Below are 22,276 nucleotides of genomic sequence, written 5' to 3'. Positions count from 1 at the left end.
CTACCAACTGAACCAAGCTGAGACCACATAGTGGGAAACATCTTCAAGCACCATGTCTAAAATTTGCCTGCTTCCGCTCTTCCTGGAGGCATACATTGTACTCTTAGATAGCTTAATGGCTGAATACGTTGCTTATCTGGGAAGTGATATTCTAATTCCAAGTTAACCTTGAGGGGCTATCAGTCTGAGAAAAAACATTCATCAGCCTGTCCTTGCAGAGGACATTTTGCTTTGCTTTAGTTTCCTTTTCAGAATCTCTGGCCTACATTCCAGCTCTATCTTGTCTATCTCTCTCTGTGAATGAGATGATCCCTCTCATTTCTCATTGCCTCTTAATCTGCTTTTCATGTCACGTTATTTACAGCTCCAGTCTCATTAACAAACTCAATGAATGGCACCAAGGCTGATGCTTATTGTAACTCATTCAGTCCCTTCAAGAAAACTGTTTATTGCTTTTTCTGTGGATTCTTGTCCTCCTTTGGCTTGAGTGATAAAACAGCATTTCCTGCTCCATATATGCCTATTCAACTATTTCTACTTGGTCTTCAGAGTTTGAATTGATCATTTTACTTAGAAAACTCTGTCCTCAAGTTTCCTGTCTAATCAGCATGAAAAATTGCTGTGGAGATATATTGGGTCTATAAGCTTTCTGGTTGAACCAGATTATTTAAACAGCTCAATGGAAGATGTCAGTGCCTTATTGATTTGACTTAACTCCAAGATTGACCTGGTCCCTCCTGTTCTTGTCCAGGGTAACACTGTTTCGCTTATTCTGGATCATTTAGCCTTTGGAATACAATGGTTGTAACAAAGAAAACCCAAGCTTTCTTCACTTCCTATATGTTGTCAATGTTGGTGCCATGTGGTGATCTTGACAAGCCTGCCTGTTCTTTGGGTAATTTTCTAAATCTAAACACTATTATCAAACTGGCATTGCATACTTAAGGGAGGGATGATTCCTCCCAAGTCAAACTACTTGTCATTGAGATAAGTTGGGTTACTTTCCTTTCGTCCTCTGGCCGTTTGATCCCCACAGATCTCACAAACCTGGCTGTCATCCGGGCCAAGAGAGGAGCTGTGCTGCTGTTTTTCCTGTTCACTATCTGGATTTAGAGGGTGAGTGTACTTATTTCCCATATGGCTTGATTATCGTAACATCATTTATATCTTCAGTTGCATATCCCTCCTCCATTTTTCTTCTTGCTGTTTAGACCATTTGAATTTTGCTTTTCTTCTTCCTCAGTTTGTGTACTTTATATGATTACCCAAATTTACACCCTCTAGTTACATTTCCTGCCTTTTAAAACTCTTGACTGTTATTTCTTCACATTTTCAGTTTTTCTTTCCTGCGGAGAATATATCATTATTTCTATGTTTAGGTTTGTCTGCCCGTAAGCTTTTGATTGCCATTTTAATTGGTCTCCACAGTCTATAACTTTCTTTTCTACAGATGTCATCCTTCCGAACTATTCAGCGCTGCCTGTGTTGTGCTTTTATTTCTCCTAATTTTGCAGTTAACTCATCCTTTCCAACTTCAAACTGTCTGTTCCTTACTTCCTCTCCATGTACAGTTTATAATGGGGGCCACTGATCATATATTGTACTTATAATGCTGCCTCTCTTCCATTACTTGATTAATAAGTCTCCTTTCATCTCCCGGACAGCCTCTGTTGATTACATACCTCTGTTCTGAAGGATAACAGACAGTGTATGTCTCTGCAACCATATTATCCAAATCTTCCTTTAATTTGTCCTTGGCTTGCTCCTCTGGTTTTGTAGTAGGTCACTATTTATATCTTGTTCCATTGCCTTCTATAGTTTCAGTCCCTCTTCTCAGTCCATAAGGACTTCACTTCTCACCAGCAGTTGACGTAGAGTGTTCACTCAGTTTTTTGCCTCAGAAGATTGTCCCTTTAACAGTTAATGCCTCATCTCTGCTCCAAATTCAAACATTTGTTCGCAAGGGTTTAACTCTCAGAGCAATCTGTCCAGCAGCACTTTGTCCACATCTTAGAGAAGCAACTATTCCTCTGTACATTTTGTATCTTGTCAGCTCAAGGTCCTATGAATTCCCGTGTTCCTTAATCTCCCACATGATTGTTTTCGGGAGGAAAGAAAGGAAGAGGAAAATAAAATGTTTCTTTATTTGCAACTCAAGATGTTTTTGAGATGTCATTTCAAGTAGTTTATTATGTACAGTAATATAGTTTTTTTTTGAAGATAAGGTTTGGCCTAGTTAGCCACCTTAATGAATACCACTTCATTGATTACATTTTGTCTATTTTTCGCTTGTTGTGTGTCTTTCCTTAGACATACATCAGTGGATTCTACTACACTGTCTGTGTGGGATTATTTGGCTCCATGTTACCTTCAGGGTTGGCCATTCCCATAAGTATGACAAGCTTCTGCATTTGAATATCCTTTTATTCCGTTATTTAACCAACCAGCTGAAGGGATGACAAACAATTCCACTTCTTTGGTGCACACAGCTTCAGTTTTTGGATTCCCTGACCATTGAGTGGGTGTCTTAAAGAATGTTCCTCTTCTCATATGAACTTGAAATTGTCTCTCCCTTTGGATTTAAGAATTCTTGTCCTTTTTCCACTGTTGGGATACTTTAGGATACTTAGGTGGTGAGAAGGGTTCGTCAAGAGAAATAAACAGCATTTCTTTACTGCTTCCAAATGGATAGATGTTCTCACCTTGTTTATGTAAGAAATAGGCATAGGCTGGTATTAAGTTGGATTTCTGAGTTAAAGCAATCTCTATAGATAATGATCATTACCATTAGTTTGTACGAGAAGCAGATTTTTACAATGAACAGATGAATTTGTAAACAAAACGCAAAATACTCCAGTTGCTAGAAATCTGAAACAAAAACAGAAGTCGTTGGGAACATTCAGCAGGTCAGGCAGCATCTAGGGAGAAAGGAAAGTGAGTCAACATTTCAGGTCCACAACCCTGCAGCAGTTCTGACTTGTGAAGACTCAAATTGATACTCAATTCCTGTTGGCACATTTAAAGTTTTAATGTGTGATGTGAGAGTGTTTTTCACTAACACTCATAATGATGTCAACTTGGCTCAGTTGCATACTTTAGGTTTGTAGGTTATGGATTCAAGCCTCTGATCAGGACTATGGACTCGTAGTATAGGCTGACAGTCTAGAGCAGTGTTGCGTTAGAGTTGCATTGTCGGAGGTGCTGTCTTTTGATAAGACACAAAACTGAGTCTTGTCTGCCTGGTCAAGTGGCATTATCCATGTTACTATTTGAAAAAATAAGAGTTTCTCTTAGTGTTCTGGTCACTCTTCCCCCAAATAAATTGACTAGTCATTTCATGACTATTAGTGGGACACTGCTATGCACAAATTGGCTGCCATATTTGCCTAAAAATACACTTCGTTTTACAACAGTAAGTTTAATGAAAAAGGCGTGATATCAGATGTAAGGATTAGTATTATTAATGGTCACTGGGTGAAATTCTCATTGTTGCAATTGGGCATAAGCTCAGATATCATTGTTACCCGATTCACAAGCACACATTATGAATCCGACTTATATTCTTGTGCAGGTTAGTAGTGTCCTAGGGCATATATTCCCATATACAAGTGACACTGAGAACCAATATGTTTGCTGACAAGCAGTTTTCATTGCCAACTGTTGGCAAACTGTACTCAGCTAAGCTCTGGGTATATTTCAATTTTTTTTTAACACAGTAAATTAATTCAGTTGGTAGTATTCCCACCTGTGAATCAGAATACTGTAGGTTCAAGCCCCACATTGGGACTTTGAGCTCACATAGGCTAGGCTGACACTCCGATGCAATGGTAGGAACTGTGTTGGTGGTGCTGTTCAGATGAATCATTAACCCGAGGCCCAGTTTACCTTTTCAGATGGACATTAATGATCCCAAGGTACTACTCGAAAACAGAAGGGAGTTTTGTTTGGTGTCCTGGCCAACAGATAAAATTGGTCATTCATTTCATGGCTTTTACATTGCTATGTGCGAATTGACTACCTCATTTGATACACAGTCACTCCACTTTACAGTATATCCTACTTTGAGATATCTTGACGAGATATCAAGAAAGGCACTATATCAAATGTAAGGATAATTTTGAATAAAGACATTTTTTGATATCTCTGGTACGTTCCATGTCTCACCAGCACATTCTCAATTGCCTTTCACACCAGTAGTGAAATGATGGATTCACGTTTGTATTCCTCAAGTTAGCTTCTGTGATAACTGTATTTAGAAACGGATGTTTCCAGATGAGATTTACTGTATATGGTAACTTGCCACGAATTTAGNAAAAAAGGTTATTTTTAGAAATTCATTGTAACACTCTGTTTCATTTGTTGAGACCAATGTGTGTTGATCATGAATTTCTTTGTTATGATGTTTTAACATGTAAATGGTTATTTTAGCCTGGAATCATTTGTGGAAAAATTCTTAGGAAACTGCCGATTAATCATCCTTGCATTTGATATAGGGCCTTAAAACATCTTCAAGACGTCTCAAAGCCTTCACAGAATATACTGTAAATTGAATTGACTATATTTTGTGGGTGAAGATTTGCAGATTTGAAAAGTTTTGTGTAACAGTTCAATTGAAAGCTATAAGACACATTCTATGCGGTAAACTGTAAAATTTATATTTTTTGTACATAATTAATATTTCTTCCTTCCAAATCCTGAAATAGCCTTGTGTTGCCTAAATCATTGCAAAATATGCCTCCCACTCTTCCCAGCCCGGGTTGGTTAGCCAATGAGAAAATAGGAGGCTGGGTAACACTGTGGCACTTATGATTTTGTTTCTGTTTGAACAACGTAATTAATTAAAAACTATGGAACTAACTTAATATTTTTTTCTCAAAGTAACCACAAAAATATTTCAATAGGTCTATAACAAATAGCAGTTTGGCAAATGGAAATGTCAGATGGGTCTCAGTCATCCACTAATGGAACAACAATATTTGCATTGCAGCTGACCTGTGCTGTGAGTGACCAGGAACCTTGGCTATATTTCAAACTACTCGAGTCTGTAATTGTTTGTCACAGCAGTGCTTGAAGCTATGTGTGAATATCATCCCCATACGGGTTAACACTGAGGACTGTCCCCCGTGTCAATTTATGTGCTGCAAGGTCTTAAATTAAACTAAATTAAATTGCCTGCCTGACTCATTCTAATGACTTTTAATTCAGTTTAAACCTGCAAGATATTTGCATGAAGTGATTGTCTTAGCCTGATATGAACCTCCTGCTTCACAGCTCTGAACAAAACCAAAGGTGGGGAACTTTACTCTGGAAAGCTGTCAGAGTGATTAACTCCGCACCCATTTATAGCTCTGCAGTTGCTCTGATTCTGCCTCAAATCCATTAACAACTTGCACATGCAGGACATGTGAGCATTATTACATGGTCATTAGGTGTAAAGTGGAAACCTATTTCATTGAGTAGTTACTATTATCTCGCACAAGTTACAAACGCTCACTGAAATAAACAATTGAAAACATATACAATTTAAACCACAAGTCATAATTATTTAAAGTAACATTAAATGTTTATGTATTACCTAGATTAATACCTAATTTATTTGACAGTACTGCTATTGATAACAGCCCTGTTCTCTGCCTTTGCCAGCAGCACTTTAATATAACAACACTTTTTTTTGGTTCACCCACGAAACACAGTCAATCGACTTTACAGGATGTTCTGTAAAGCGCTTTGAGATGTCTCAGTGATGTAATAAGGCACTATTCCACTGTAATAAGGCAATGCAAGGATATAATCTAATCTAATGACATTACTATTGTGACAGCAGAGTTTGCCACCAAGTCTTATCACCACTGGAGGTGGCAGTTTGTGGGATTTTCTTTTGGCCGGGTATCTGACACAAACAGAACCCCATCACCATGCTTAAGAATAAACAAATCAAACTAATCGGAGCTCCATATATGATGGAAATTTCCATTTGTAATAATAATCCTAATAATACTTGCATTTGATATAGTTGTGGATTGAGCGACCAAATTTTTTTTTAATTTTGAAGGGATTATTACCTCTGGAAAAGCAATCCGCCAAGCAACTAACAACCGGTTTCCTACTTACTGCTAGGCAGACAGAGACATGTGGGGTAAGGAAACTTACCCAATGTTTTGCTCTGCCTGGGAATCAAACGTAGGTCCTCTCACTTGCGAGGCAAGTGCATTAAGCTACAGGACTCTGTTTCAATGAAGTGTGCCCCCTGGATGGATGCACCCTGTTATAATAATACTAATCCTTGCATTTGATATAGCACCAAATCCTGGAAAGTTTCTTCTCCCTTTATACAAAAAAAATTGGTTCAAATATTTTTCTAATTTTCTCCCCATTTGCACATGCCTCTCTCCTTCTGGTCTGGCCTCTTCTTTCCGGGGTGTGGTTTCCACAGCTACTGACTACCCTATACCCTGACAAAGTTGTCATGTCTGAGCCTTCGCATGAGCATCGGCAAGCCACTCAACCATAGAGGGTGTCTCAGTGGTTATCCCAGCTAAGCCTAACCTCTCCCCATCTGTTTGCCACACACAACGAGCAGAGGAATTTGCAAAGCACCAACAGCAGGAACTCTGGCTGTTTTTTTTCCTCCTGAAGTCTGGGAAGACTGTGGTCAATTTAACATCCCCGTGCAATCCCAAATGAGCCCAGCAAACTCAGCATGGACTGACTGCGATTTGAATCACAGAACTCTTTATCCATAAGATGCAGCTACATTCACTATAGCTACATCCCCTAAAGTCACATCCACTATAGCTCTATCCACTATAGCTACTTCCATTACTTCATCAGGGCTGTCCGTAATCCTGGTAAGCACAGAATGACAAGACTCTGGTGTTAAAAAAAGGATTTTCAACAGCGACCACTTGCATTTATTTAGTGCCCCTCACGCACGTTAGAGTCCCAGAGCGCTTGTCAGTGACGAAGTGCGACGCCAAGATGGAGGAAGGGGGAGGTGATCGTAGGCACGGTCCAATAGGAAGGTCTTCAGAAAAGGAAGGGGCAAGGTGGAGGGATAGAGGAAGAGTGTTCCAAAGTTTCGGGGTGCAGTGGTTGAAAGTGCGACCACCCAATGGTGGAATGGAGCCAGGCTGAGTTGCAGAAGGCTGGAGCCAGTCAAGCGGAGGCAGCGGGTTGTTCGTTGGGGGTTAAGCAGGTCGGAGAGGTAAGGAGGTGCCATTTAAAAGCAAGTGTGAGGAACTTGAAAACAACAGAACAAGGAGCCATTTTTGCCAATAATCTGAAAACTGTGCTTTTTGACTTTCTTTTACTTGTTAAAACAAAACGACGTTATCCAGATTCTAGCATGTGGCCGGGAGTAAATTAATAAATTAGAAAGCTGGAGCTGCTTGAAAGAATTTGAATTATGCCGTGAACCACAAGAGAGCAAATGTTATACAAATATTTGTTCCCCCAGAGCATGTTACACCCTTGATCACACTCTCAAATATTTACTTTTCATAAACATTTACTTTGCCATTTGTTCCCAGCTTTCCTATTTATATTTTGTGACAGGTGTGTTTACATTTATAACTGCTCCAAGTTTCCCTTCCTGTCACTTGGCACTTCCAGGCTTTAAAGAATTGTTTTATGTCTTGTAACAGTGAGAGTATTTGATGGTTTCAGAGGATGATAAATGCTACTAGTTTCTAATGTAATATCGCATCATTTACTGCACTTTTTACTCCTAAAATTCTACAACAGACTGTAATTGACTATGAAGAACCTAGATTTCTTAAAAAAAGAACGTCCTCTGATTCTGCAGAAGTAGAACTATGGCGTTCAAAAATATATCACTAATGTTACTGCTGCCCGCCACTGGAAAAATGCCTTGTGATGTAAATTCGTTTTTTGCAGAAAACCCCGATACGTCACAACAAGTTGCGAGGCTTCAGTTTCAAGGCAAGTTTGGTTGGGATCTTATGTCTCACTAGTCGGTATGATTTAATGGGATTTCCCTTACTGATAAAAGATTTGATGTCACCAGCCATTCTTTCTCGTGGAGAGGGATCAGTAATGTTAACGTTTTTATGTTTGTATGACTATATAATCCAGCTCTAGACTTTGTAACAGTAGCATGAGCCAGATAAGGAAACAAAACATGTGCATGAAAGTCTAGATTTGTAGCTGGAAATTAGACGAAAATTAATCACAATTAATAAGACTTCCGAAACTTTGAACCTCAAAATAACTTCTTAAATCTCTGACAATTTAAGACATTAAGGATTTCAGTGGAATTTTAAATGCGAGTGGCTGTACTTTGTGCAGATAATTAGGAACACATAGATTGGATGGCTCTCTGGAGAGTACTGTAATGCGGTAGGAATTGAAATACAAAGGCCCTTTCTACAGACATGAAAGTGTAACATCAGGGCTCTTATTCTTACTCCTCGTCGGAAGCAGGGAGATGATGGACAGCATTCATTGTGAGGCTTCGCTCGGAACTGATTGCATTAATTAAATGAAGTAATGAAAATGGATTGAATTTTCCATAAGGATTAAAGTAAGTGCGGGTGTCACAATAGCTGTTCTGTATGGATTATTCAGGAAATGAAAAGGTGCATTGTCAGCTATTTATCTGAGGGAGAGTGATTTAAAAGGGCATTTTGTTTTAATCTGACTTTACACAAATATATGGTTTCCTCACAATATTCAATTCAGGCACTGAACATCATGTTAATCTGGGGGTATTTGGCACAATCCTCTAAAAGCCTCTTCTCGATAAAATTGCTCAGGTGGAAACTATCTTCCATCTGCTTTGTTGTGTATTCGTGAAGACTTAAGCTTACAGCAAATTTGCACTTTTCCTGCTCATTTGCTCTTTTGTCACAGCTTCTCTCGTAGAAAAAACAGTCACTACATTTTACCGAATGCTGTGTAAAGCTCTTTGGGACATCCTCCTGATTTGAAAAGTGACAACCTTTATGGCTGGCCAACAAAATGAATTTTTTTGATTGAATATTTCTTGTTGTGCCATAAATCAAGAAATATTCAATCAAGAAAAAACTGAAACCACATTACCAATCCTACGCAGACTTACCTAGACTTACCTTAACTCTTACCTAGACTGTGAATGTTCACGGAGGCTGTTTCTTGACAGCCCGTGGGCCACAGGTTGGCCACACTGCGCTATAGTAAATGTAAGGATTATTACTATTATTACAACAACTTATTTGCAGAGAAAGGGAGAGAAATTCTGGGAACCAAGCGGTTAAAGAGTAAAAGGAAATGTACATTTTGCTTTGAGCTGGTTCAGTGATGTAGAAATATTCCATGGATGGCCCTCACTGCCGAGAACAGCAAATAGGAAGAGGCACAATTAATCATAGCCTGGCATCCAAGTAGCCCTCTGACAAGGTAGTCAGTGAGCCCAATAAGGTGGACAAACTTAGCAACGATGTGTGGGCAAGGGGTTTTGCAAGGCTGTAACATACGTCAATTTTACATTCATGTTGCACCTTTCCTATCGAGAGGATGTCTCAGAACACTTCCCACAATCAAGCTGATTTATTGTGTGAACCCGGATTTTATAAGCGAGTGACCATCCTACAGCTCTCATCCTCCCAGACCACCCCTTTGTAAGCTACATCTTGCACCACCAAATTCCTCCCACGCATGTCAATCTCTGCCTAAAAAGGAAACATTTTGAAACTTTATACGCGGTTAACTGGGCGTAATTAAAGGGTTTATTGCACCGATACATACATCACAGTTGCTTCCCATATCACAATAAGAATTTTCAGAAGACAGGTAAACTATTATATAAGTGCTGACTGCTTGGTGCTAAATATCACTTTGCACTATCTGAAATATAGTTAATAATATCAATAAACGAAAGCTAATAGGACTGAACGCCTCATCATCTTGGATGACTTTAACCTCCACTTCACCCCCTCTTGCTCCACATCTGCTGACTTCTCCTCCCTCCTTTCCTTTCACAACCCCTCCCTCCACATGAACTCTGCCACTCACATCCATGGCCACCTGTTAGACCAGGTGATCACCCGGGGCCTTACCATCTCTGATGTTACCATCACTGACAAAGACATTTCAGATCACTAATTCATCTCCCTTAACTCCTCCATCCCCTTCCATACCACCCACTCCATGTGCATCTCCTATCGCCCCTGGAGAAATATCTCCCTCCATGCCCTCTACGCTGCCCTGGAGGCATCTGAACTGCTACCCTTCTGACCCTCCTCCTGCAATGACCTTAATCAACCTCCTAAACAACTCCCTCTCAGCCATCCTTGACACTCTTGTCCCCATCATTTCCAGTACCGCCTCCTACTCACACAAATTCCCCTGGTACACTACCCGCCTCCGCTCCCTCAAATCACAGGTGGCTCCGCCAAATGAACCTAGCGCAAATCCAAATTAACGGTTCACCATCAGATTTGGCAGGTCTATACCAAGACCTACCGCTCTGCCCTCACCTCAGCTAAATCACTCTTTTATTCCAAAATCATTTTGGAAGCTAAGGACAATCCCAGACTCCTCTTTTCTACCATAAACCAACTCCTCTGTCCACCCTCCCATGCCTCTGCCATCCTCTCCTCCAACACCTAAATGCGAGGAGATGATGGAATCCCTCGAGTTCAAAGTCGAGGGGATCCACTCTGCCGCCTCTAGCCCCTCTACCGGCACCCCACCCCCCCACCATCTGCTCCCCTTCCATTCCTCCCTCCACATGTTTTTACTTCACTAAGCCAATCCGAAACCTCAACTTGACCCATCTCTGCTCTGCTATCAAAGGTCATGGAATGAGTCGTCGCTTCTCTGCATTCCCTCCATGAACCCGTCCAATCTGGGTTTTGTGCTGCTCACAGCCCCGGTCAAAGTGACAAATGACATTTTGTCCACCTACGACAAGGGTTGTCTCTGTCTCCTCGTCCTTCTCGACCTCTTGGACGCTTTCGATACTGTTGACCACTCTATTCTTCACCACCACCTGAACGCTCACCTCCACCTCAATGGTTCTGTTCTTGCCTGGTTCCAATCCTACCTTTCCCACCGCCTGCAGTTCGTGGCCACCAACGGCTTCTCCTCTAGCCCCCGCACTGCCACGTGTGACATCCCTCAGGGCTCTGTCCTCTGTCCCCTCCTCTTCAATCTATACAGATTCCCGCTCAGTGATGTCATCCGCAGGCATGGGGTCAATTTTCACATGTATGCGGATGACACCCAACTCTACCTCGCTACCTCCACCCTCGACTCCAGGACTGTTGATATCCTGACTGATTGTCTGTCTGACATCAAGTCTTGGACAATGTTGATGTCCAGCTCAATGTTGGCAGGATAGAGGCCCTCCTGCTTGGTTCCTGGCAGCGCCTCCTAACATCAGCCGGTGACACTATCAACATTCATGGCTGCACTCTTCACCTCACCGAGCCAAACTGAAACCTTGGTGTTCTTTTCGACCCTCAGCTATCCTTCAAACCCTACATTCATGCCGTGATCCGTTCCGCCTTTCCACACCTCCACAACATTGCCCGTCTCCGCCACTGCCTTTCACCGCAGGCCACCAAGACCCTGATCAATGCTTTCATTATGTCCTGGCTTGACTACGCCAACTGCCTGCTCACTGGACTTCCCAACTCTTCCCTCCACAAGCTGCAACTCATGCCCTCTCCCGCATCAGGCTCGGGAACCTATCACCCCCATTCTTGCCCGGTTTCACTGGCTCCCCATTCCTCAGAGAATCGAGTACAAAACCCTCATTCTTACCTTCAAGGCCTTCCAGGGTCTTGCTCCCCCCTACCTCTCCAACCTCATAACCCCATATCAGCCTGTCCGCTCCCTCCACTCGGCAAACACTGGCATGCTTCAGGTCACCCGCACTTACCAGCCCACACTTCGCGACCCACCATTGGTGATCAGGCATTCAGCATCTCTGCCCCCACATTCTATCCCGCAATCCCTCTGTCTCACCCGCTCTCTTGTCTCCTTCAAGTCCCGTCTGAAGACCTTCTTCTTCTACCATGCCTTCAGCCACCCTTTGGATAAATTATTAACCCTGCTGTCTTCAGAAAGAAATGATAAACTAAGTCAGTTTACCGTAGTCATTGCCTCCAGGGATGATCGTATCACTAATAGAGTGCTGGGGGAGGTTTTGCATTGTAAGATGCCATTCTTCAGTTGAGAAGTTAAACCGAGGTCCTGGTCCCCTGTTCAAGTGGATATTAAAGATCCCATGGCGCTATTTGAAAAGAGAAATGAGTTTCTTCTGGTGTCTTGGCCAACAATTCCCCAGATAAAATTGATCAATCACTTCATAGCTGCTTGCTTACCTGACATTGCTGAGTAAACTGGCTGCCGTGCTTACCTACAAAATATACAGTCACTATACTTTACAGCAAAATCTGTGAAGCTCTTTGTGATATCCTCACAATGTAAAAGAGGTTATATCAAATACGAAGGTTGTTATTATTTTATTTTTTAACTAATGCGCCTCCAGGGATACTAAAGTTATTAAAACTGGCACCATACTTTCAACCCAGGTGAACTGTTTGGGGGAAAGACTGGCCCTACTAGTTTTGATTGGAATTTCCTTTCTTCAACTAGAGTAACAAGGTACACGTGAGAAAGAGGGTAGGTTTGTGTCAAAGTTTCATTATGAGATGCTCTGCTCTGATGAGCAATGATACTCCACTGCATGAGAGAAAAGATAATGGGTATAGGTATGGGTGTAGGTATGTGATGTGGAGGTTCATGTGGAGTATAAACATGAGCACAGACTAGATGGACCGAATAATGAAAACAACAACAATTTGCATTATATAGCGCCCTACACGGAGTGTAGCGTCTCAAAGCGCTTAACAGTGGTGGAGCCTGACTCTGAGCCAGGGGGAAGGGGGAGGTGGCCAGAAGAAGAGGAAGGTTTTCAGGCAGGACTTGAAAAAGGGGAGAGAGGGGGCAAGGCGGAAGGATTGAGGGAGAGTGTTCCAGAGTTTTGGGGCGTAGTGGCTGAAAGCACTACCTCCAATGGTGAAGCAGAGGGTGCCAGGGACGAGCAGGAGACCGGTGCCAGTCCAGCGGAGATGAGCAATGAGACTCCGAGAGGTGGAGTGGACAGTGAGGAGGTTAGAAAGGTAGGGAGGTGCCAGAGAGTGAAAGGATTTGAACACGAGTGTGAGGATTTATATAGCTTGCATTTATATAGGACCTCTCACGCAGGGAGCTCCCAGAGTGCTTAACTGGCACCATGCATATGAACAGCCTGTTGCTGTGTTATGTTATAGTAATGAATTAATAAATAGTGTACAATTAATAATTATATGTAGTAAAATATGCTCTAATTGATCCTGCAAAAATAAAATAAAGAAGATGGTTGTCTCAATACATTTTGTCAAACAACAGTCCATCTCTTTGCAGAGAGGGTTGCTAGTTTTGCCATCATTTAAAGTGAGGACTTAAGACTTCTAAACAGTCATGTCCATCTTTAGATTACTCATTGCACCACAGATTGACATTGGAGTTCAACATATGGGTTGGGCTCATAGCTCATGGGCTAATCATGTACAAGAACATAGAAACGTAATTAAGCAATAAGAAGGATTACATAATGACCTGCAAACCTTTCATTATTGGTTATTGAGGGCACCAGAATGGATATGAAGATTTTTACCAATGAGCTGTTAGCCCAATCAGCATTTTGGACTGCATTATTGTTATTGCTGGACAGTGCCATATTTGACTAGACAATTTTGTGGGGGTCAGCTGGGTGTCTGACGCATGCTTAGGAGCAGCCAAACCAAACTCAGAGTTCTATGCAACAACTAGACTAAGAGTGTGGGGAAACGGGACTAGGAGATGGGCTGAGGTGCTGAACTTGATTTTTGCTGAAGGACAGATGAAGATGGCGATGATATATCACATCAAGTGTGCTCTCATGTGTGAATAGATGTATGCAAAATTTGCTGGATGATATAGTGACACTTTGCAATTGCTGCTGCATCAAAGAGAGGAGGCAGCAGGGAGTGCAAGGTGCTGGCACATTAACAGATGTCTGTTTTGAGCGTGATCGCTCAGATGAAAAGTAGCTGATGACAGTAAGCACTGTAAGATTTATGAATACATTGCAAACCTTCAGAACTACTCTTATTTTGTTACAATAAAGCGTAAACAAAAAAAAACACATTTTGGGCAACTCAGTGAACTTGTTCAAAAAAAATTGTAACGTGTTGCTTGAAATACTCCTTTAAATGCAATTTGTGAAGTTTGCGAAATGCACATGTTAAGATTTGTCTATGAATCCAGTAATTATATATCATGAATGAATGCCTGCCAATGGTGCTCGCTGTGTAACTTTTCAACAACAACAACTTGCACTTATATAGCACCTTCCATGCAGGGTAGCGTCTCAGAGCGCTTAACATGGGCAGAGCCTGACTTCGAGCCGATGAGAGGTGGGAGGTAGGCGTAAGCATGGTTGAAGAGGAAAGTTTTCAGGTAGGAGTTGAAAGAGGGAAGAGAGGGGGCAAGGTAGAGGGATTGAGGGAGAGTGTTCCAGAGTTTTGGGGTGTAGTGGCTGAAAGTGCAAACTCCAATGGTGGGGCAGAGGGTGCGAAGTACGAGCAGGAGGCCGGTGTCAGTCGAGCGAAGGCACCAGGTGGTGGATTGGGGAGTGAGGAGGTAGGGAGGTAGGTAGGTGCCAGGGAGCGAATGGGTTTGAACACGAATGTAAGGATCTTGAGGTCGACATCAGTGCATCACGTACACTTTAAACAGGGCTTTAAACCCATTGACCTAGTTCCAATGCCAAGGATTTTAACTGTATAACTAGATATTATACCAAGACTATTCTCAGAATAAAATGTTACCCTCCATCGATTCTGGGGGCTTAGATTTATTTGTCCTTGTGTCACAGATGGAGGTTGTCGCATAGGTTTCCGTGCTGCCCTGTCACTAATACCTAGGGAGCTCCTAGAAACTAAGTTTGTTATTATAGCAGCCTGGCACACAATGGGAAAGCAGTATCCCGTGCTACACAATCTGTTCACACTAAGGTGACTTATGCTTTGTATTTGTATGTTGCTTGAACTCCCTTTATGGTGCAGTGAGAAGATGAAAAAGCTATTCAAAAGAATACTGTACAAAATGAACACTGGCAAGGTTGAATACAAATCCATTTGATCCTTAAAAAGCTTCATAAATATATCACAAAAAGAATATATGTAGCGTCTTTGGTTTTATCACTTTACAGTAGCTAAATATATTTTTAAATATAGATATGATATTTTCACCCCATATCTTCTGCTCTTATGATTTTGTTCTACTGCTTGCTCTCTGCTCAGTGCTCTGAGATACTACTATTTTCACCCACAAAATATACAGTCAACTCACTTTACAACATAACTTGTGGGGAGCTTTGAGATGTCTCGAAGACATGATAAGATGCTATATGAAATGCAAGGATTATTATTATTACAGCATATTCTGTGAAGCACTTTGAGATGTCTCAACAACATGATAAGATGCTATATCAAATGCAAGGATTATTATTATTACCCTGCATGAAGGATACAATACAAAATTATATTTGTAAAGTGCCTTTCACGTCAGGAGGACATCCAAATGGGGAGAAATCCCACCTGAGTATAGATTTGCTCTATCTAGCATTTTAGAACATATGGAATATGGCAAGTTGCTGAATTCAGTCTTAACTTTGAAGTCATTGAGTCTTCATTTTTTTCTGTCTTCATTGTTCACTCCCTGCAGTGTGCATATTGTACAGTATTCTTTGAGATATGAATACCTTACTCACTGCACCATGAAGGAAGTTAAAACATCATACAAATACAAAGCATGAGTCACCTTAGTGCGAACAGTCCTTCTGTCGTTCTTAAATTAGTTTACAGATAACCTGCTTCAAACTAAGGCTGAACTTAAGAATTTGCCAAAATTCTTGGCAAGTTGTGGAGTCCTGTAGCTCAGTGGTTAGAGCACTCATCTCACAAGCGAAAGGACCTGGGTTTGATTTCCAGGCAGGGTGAAACATCAAGCAAGTTTCCTTACTCCAATCACCTGTTTACCTCGCAGTAACTAGGAACCCGGTTGTTAGTCAATTGGAGGATCGCTTTCCAGGGGTAATAAACCTTTTGAAAAAAATATTAATAATAATTTGGTCACTCAATCCACAACTGTTTGTGGGACACTGCTGTTCACAATTGGCTGCTGTGTTCCACCCACAAAATGTACAGTCAATTCACTTTACAGTTTATTCTGTGAAGCGCTTTGAGATGACTCGAAGACCTGATAAGGCACTATATCAAATGCTAGACTATTATTATTTGTATAAAATGCTGGACATTCGAAAATATCTATACATGGGGTAAATCTAGACCCAAGTGGAATTTCTTCCCAATTAGTTAGGTGCTTTGAGACTTCTTTAAATCCAAGCTGCCATTATATGTCTGGTATAACTTTTAATATGGTGTAACTGACTTTAATGATTAAGGCAAATGTTAACATTATTAAAGATCTAGAGGAGAATGCAAGCCGGATCTGCATGTCCATTTATTGGCATTGGGCTTCGGTATGGAAGTACAATGCCGTCAAAAAAACATTTTTAGTTGTACATACGCGTGAGATTCTCAGGTCCCCATTTTAGGTAACAGAACTAGTGTGATACAACAATGTCACTGAGCAAATTTTATAAATAAAGGATAGAATTTATAAATGGGGAAGGAGAGGCAGAATAAATGTGTATGAAAGAATCAGACAAAAGAGACTCAGAGACTGAAATTTAGAGAGATATAGAGAGATATAGAAATAAATTGATTTAGAAAATCAGAATGGGTGAGAAAGAGGGAGATAAAGTCAGTGACATAGAGATATAGAAAATCAACAACAGAGATAAAATGTCAGAATCACACAGAAATTTAGTCAGAGGGAGAGTTCAAAAGAAAGAGACTCGGAGCGAGAGAGAAAGAAAGGCAGAGAAAAAGAGAGAAATGTAGCATTCTCTGATCAATTGAACCAGAACACCATGTTTTAATGAGGTCCCCTGTACTGCAGCAAATTCGTATTTTGTGTGATGATCTCTTGTCGGCACTGCTTCCATATCCATATCCATAATAGATCAGTTATGATCAGTTGCAAAGCTGCCTGTGAACTCCTAGCTTCTTTTTAACTCTTTGGTGTTTATTTTACACTGTCAGAAAGCCAGAAAGTGCTTTCCCAAATTATCAAACAAAACATCTGCAACAGTTTTCATTCCTCAACAGTTATTAAGTGGATAACAGTTCTCAAAAGTGTAAAATGATTACATATGAGTTTGATGTGATCGTTTGACACCATTCAAAAAGAGAAAGGAGTTTCTCTCTGTGTCCTGGCCAACAATCCTCCAAATAAAATTGGTCACTCATATCTTGGCTGTTTGTAGGACATTGTTGTTTGTAATTGTGCTGCTACGTTTGTCTACAAATAGACAGTCACTCCATTTCACAATAATTCCTGTGAAGCGCTTTGAGACATCCTTCTGATGTGATAAGGCGCTATACCAAATGTAAGGATTAGTATTATATATATTAATCATTGCTTCAAATCAAAAGGGTTGAGTTATTTGTGGCTTTAATAAAGAGCAATTGACAACTCCCCTGTGAAAGCCATGTTAGAGGAAGTGGTGTCCTCGATGCTCATAGTTTGCCAAGATTTTATTCATGGTAATTTGTGTAAAATTGATAATTAAGCACTCAGTGTCATTGTATCAGGCCAAAGGAGTAAGTCATAATGAATACCATTTCCATTTTGTTCTAAGTTAAATATAAAGACTGCCAATATTCGATCTGGAGTTAACCTCTTCCTCAGAACACAATTGAAGCCAGGGCTGATGCACAACTTCCCAACACCGTCTGCCCTCTGCCACATTAGCAGTAATAGCACTGCTGTGATTGTTGGTATCAATAATAAATCCTCCTGTGCACTCATCAGTTGGCTTCCCTAGCTTCAAAGGCATCAGTTTAAGAGAGATCCAGAAAGGGAAGATATATGGAGGCCAAACATTAATTCTAGCTGGCATTAAAATAGCTGAATACTCTTTAGATATCAGCCAGTCTTTCTCTGATATCTGCCATATTTCATCTTGGTTGCCGTGTACTATAATCGGAGCATACGGCTTCAGGTGTAACTTCCTGAATGAAGTGCCTCCCAATTTAACACAGAACCTCTCTCTCTCATCTACATGATGAAAAGCTACATTTTAGGCTCTGGTGACTCCCTGCCCTGAGAGCTTCTGTTGAGCTATGTCAGTAATAATCTTACTCTCTCCTCAAACCCTTTGGTGGCTGTTCTTAGGTTTGTCAAGTTTTTATTTATGATAGTTTGTGTCAAATTAATAATTTATCACTCAGCAACTCATCACTATCGAAACTTTATTCTGTAAAAAGCTCTTGTATGGAAAGGCTTGAATATTAATATATACAGCGAGACTGGTGATTCCATTGTGCCCTTTGAAATCAAAAGAAATAAGTGGAATTTTGTCTTTTTGTGAGAGCAAAATACTATCGCAGGGCCTTTGTGAATCATATGGAAATAGTTTGTGCAAGCAGAGAGCTATGAATTTTCAGCACCACATGCTGGGAATATTACAAAGGATGATGATTCCGAGATCTGGAGTGGAAGACTTGACTTGTTCCTGGATGAAAAAGCATGCAGTGATTTTACTTCTGCAGGAAACTGACATTCAGCTGTTTTTTACTCCCAAACTGGTCAAGACAAGAGAACATGTCTGCTACTTTCCATTTGCCCTTACATTGGGGCAGACACCAAAAGGCTATCAGCAGCGTGAATTGCTATCAGTCACTTTTCTCTGATTACATTTGTAAAGATAACCTGAAAGAAGAATTGAAGACTAAAAAGTCATGGGGGGCGTGGAAGAAAATCAATGACACATTTTGAAGGACCAGTGCAGAGGTAAAAAAAGAATAGCTTTCAAATGGCACATTACAAGAAATTGTTTTTTTCCCCAAAAAAATGACAATACACACAATTTGTAGTTTTATCTAATGAAAGACTCCATCAATTTCAAAGTTACTCATTTCCGCTAAAATAAACAGGTTTTTTAAAGTCAGCTGGCCATAATTATTCATGGTTTTATTCTTAAAAATTGGAAAAGAAAAAGTGCTCAATTTCTCAGAACGTTTTACAGAGACAAAGTGGGAGTTCAGTCTGAGGTGGGAGATACATAGATGCATGAGGGTGGGAGTGGGGTTGGGTGGCAGTTTCAATTGAGTCCTATAGCTCAGTGTTTAGAGCATTCGCCTCGCAAGTGAGAGACCTGGGTTCGATAAGCGGCAGGGCGAAATGTTGAGCAAATTTCCATACTCCACACACCTCTGTTTACCCAGCAGTAAATAGGAACCCGGATGTTAGTTGATTGGCGGATTACTTTTCCAGGGGTAATAATTCCTTCACTGCTGCATAGTTGGCTGCTGCATTTCGCCCACAAAATATACAGTCAATTCACATTATAGTATATTCTGTGAAGCGCTTTGAGATGTCTTGAAGATGTGGTAAGATGCTATATCAAATGCAAAGATTATTATTATGATGAGAAACTCTTTTCAGTTGATTTCAATGAAACCTGTCTTATCATTTGCCAAGATAGAAAATGGCATCTCAGCTTATTAAGTCTCGCATATGAACTTTATCAAATGCAATATAATAATCCAGTTAATTTCATCCATTAGATCAGTTATATCCATCAGTTTAGTTACCTTCTTTCATATAATTTCATGTAAATATGAGAAGAATGGCCTATTGTGTCCAAATCAAAATTGACTGTTCCCTATGGTGCCTGAACTCCTTTGATAGCATTGATACCATCTTGCACATAGATTTGCATATACAGTACAGAAACAGGCCATTCAGCCCAACCAGTCAGTGACGGTGTTTACATTCCACATGAGTCTCCACCCACTCCTTGCCCCCAAACCCTTCTGTTCCCCTCTCCCTCATGTGTATATCTAGCTTCCTCTTAAACACATCTATACTATCTGGTTCGACTACTACTTCACACATTACCAGCTGTGTGAAATAGTTCCTCCTAAATTCTCTTTTAGATCCCGGTCGCTATCTTATTCTCGTGTCCCCTGGTTTACTGCATATGTTGGTGTTGTGAGGCACGCAGTTTATCAGATATTTTTTCCATCCTTTTTTTATGCCTCTTTTTGTTTTACTCCAGAGAGTACTCAAGGGACAGCAACAATATCAAAAGTGACAACGGTGGCAGCAAGTGATAGTGTGACAACAGAAACTACCCCAACTACCCCTGGGGCAGAGAAGTCTTTCACGTCAAGTAGCTGCAACACATCGCTTCCCAAGGAGACAGAAGAAGAAAAGGCAAAACGGCTGCTGTACTGTTCTCTGTGCAAGGTGGCTGTCAATTCAGCCTCACAATTGGAAGCACACAACAGTGGTGAGACATGCAAATTCAATTTTCAGCAAATCTATAATTATCTGTCTCTGAACAGATTTCTCTCATTGAGCAATAGTCCTTAAAATAAGAATCCTGTGCTTCCTTAGTCTCCTGTAAAGAGATTGTGACAAGGCCTTGAGAGGGAGAGAGAGAATGAGGAATGCAGCGCATGATAATTCAGTGTTTAACATATAGATGACAGTCGTGGCTGCAAGTATATGACAAAGTATCAGTGTGATTGAAAGCATTGCAAACCAAATGACCATTGCTGAGGTGTGTATGTTTCCTTCATATTTTTCCCTTCTGAGGAGGCTATTCAGCCCATCTTCTGAATTCATGGCAGATCTTTAAATTCCATTTGCTTGTGTTTTTTTCCATGTGCCTTACTTCCAAAAAAATATAGTAATAATTCTTGCAGTTGATTACTCTGAGACCCAATCCGACATGAAGGGCGCTATATAAATACAAGTTGCTGTTGCGTTTGATATGGAGCTTATAATGTTGAAATGTTTAAAAACTTCATAAGGAGTTGTTATGAAGTGTACTGGCAGCCAATTTACACCTAGCAATGTCCAACCAACAACCATGAATTGAATGAACAATTTGCTTAGGGCAGGGATCTCCAGTCAGTCAATCTCTGCTAGGTAGTGGTCTCGAGCATGAGGAAGGAATAAAAGAACTGGGAAAATATTTAGTCCAATTGAAAATGAAGTCAATTGCATAAAGTATTTTATGCATCTGGAAATAAAAATATAAACATTTTTGTTTAAACTGGGTTAAATATTGCTCCTTCTTATTTTTTACACGAGACTCCACCGAGCAGCGAGCGACTGGTTGGATACCCCTGGTCTCAGATATTGTTGGCCAGAATACCAGGAGAAACTAATTTCTCTTTACAAATAGTGCCATAGGATCTTTAGCATCTACGTGAAAAGGCAGATGGGATCTCATCTGAAAGACACTGCCTTCCTCAGCACTCACTCAGCACTGCACTGGAGTGTCAGCCCAGATTGTGAGCTCAAAGTCCCAACAGGGGGCTTGAATCCACAGCCTTCTGACCTAGAGGCGAGTGCTATCAAACAAGTCTCTCTGTCCGTCTGCCTGCCCGCTCACCCATCTTTCCTTGTGTCCATCCGTCTGTTACTAATAAATATCATTGAACATCTAAATGTGCTCAACGAAAAATAGTTAATGTGACTGTTGTGCTATCAGTAAATGTGGCAGGCAATCTACTCCAGCAAAGTGACATAAATAAGATCCATTAATCTGAAATATTGAAGTGAGTCTGGATAATAATAATAATAATCCTTGCATTTGATATAGCGCTTTTCAAGTCGGGTGGACGTCCCAAAGCACTTCACAGAACACACTGTAAAGTGAATTGACTGTATATTTGTGGGCAAACGCGGCAGCCAATTGGGCACAGCAATGTCCCACAAACAGTCGTAGATTGAAAATGACCAATGTTTTATTATTTTTTTTTGGAGGGATTATTATTAGGTGTGTGGAGTAAGGAAACTTGCCCAGGGTTTCGCCCTGCAGGGAATTGAACTCAGGTCTCTCACTTGCAAAGCGAGTGCTCTAACCACGACAGACAAAATAATGACGAAATATTAGCCAGGACATGTCATATTTACATTTGTATCTAAATTTCCAGGGTAGTAAAGCAACATGTGAAAATTCAAAGAGAGAGAAAAAAAGTGAACAGAAGGAAAAAGGATAAAAGTGGGGGAAATAGATGGGAGCCTGGGTTTGGAGTGGCAGTCAATACATACACCCAAAGATGTTTACCTAGATTGTTCCTCCTGAAGATATGGA

General features: G+C 40.7%; 1 protein-coding gene across 8 annotated transcripts in view; it reads left to right on the top strand.

The window, feature by feature from the left end:
• LOC103179939 (zinc finger protein 385D) overlaps window positions 1-22,276 on the top strand; it is a 165,713-nt gene that overhangs the window by 131,589 nt on the left and 11,848 nt on the right. For all 8 annotated transcript variants that reach the window (XM_007895476.2, XM_007895479.2, XM_042332172.1 and 5 more), the window contains one exon: window positions 20,225-20,458. In XM_007895476.2, coding sequence (XP_007893667.1) covers window positions 20,225-20,458 — 234 coding nt within the window. The remainder of the gene's footprint in view (window positions 1-20,224; window positions 20,459-22,276) is intronic.

Source organism: Callorhinchus milii, unplaced genomic scaffold (genome assembly GCF_018977255.1).
Source record: "Callorhinchus milii isolate IMCB2004 unplaced genomic scaffold, IMCB_Cmil_1.0 Scaffold2, whole genome shotgun sequence".
Taxonomy (NCBI): Eukaryota; Metazoa; Chordata; class Chondrichthyes; order Chimaeriformes; family Callorhinchidae; genus Callorhinchus; species Callorhinchus milii.
Note: the sequence above shows the minus strand (reverse complement) of the source record. Positions and strands in the feature narration are given on the sequence as shown.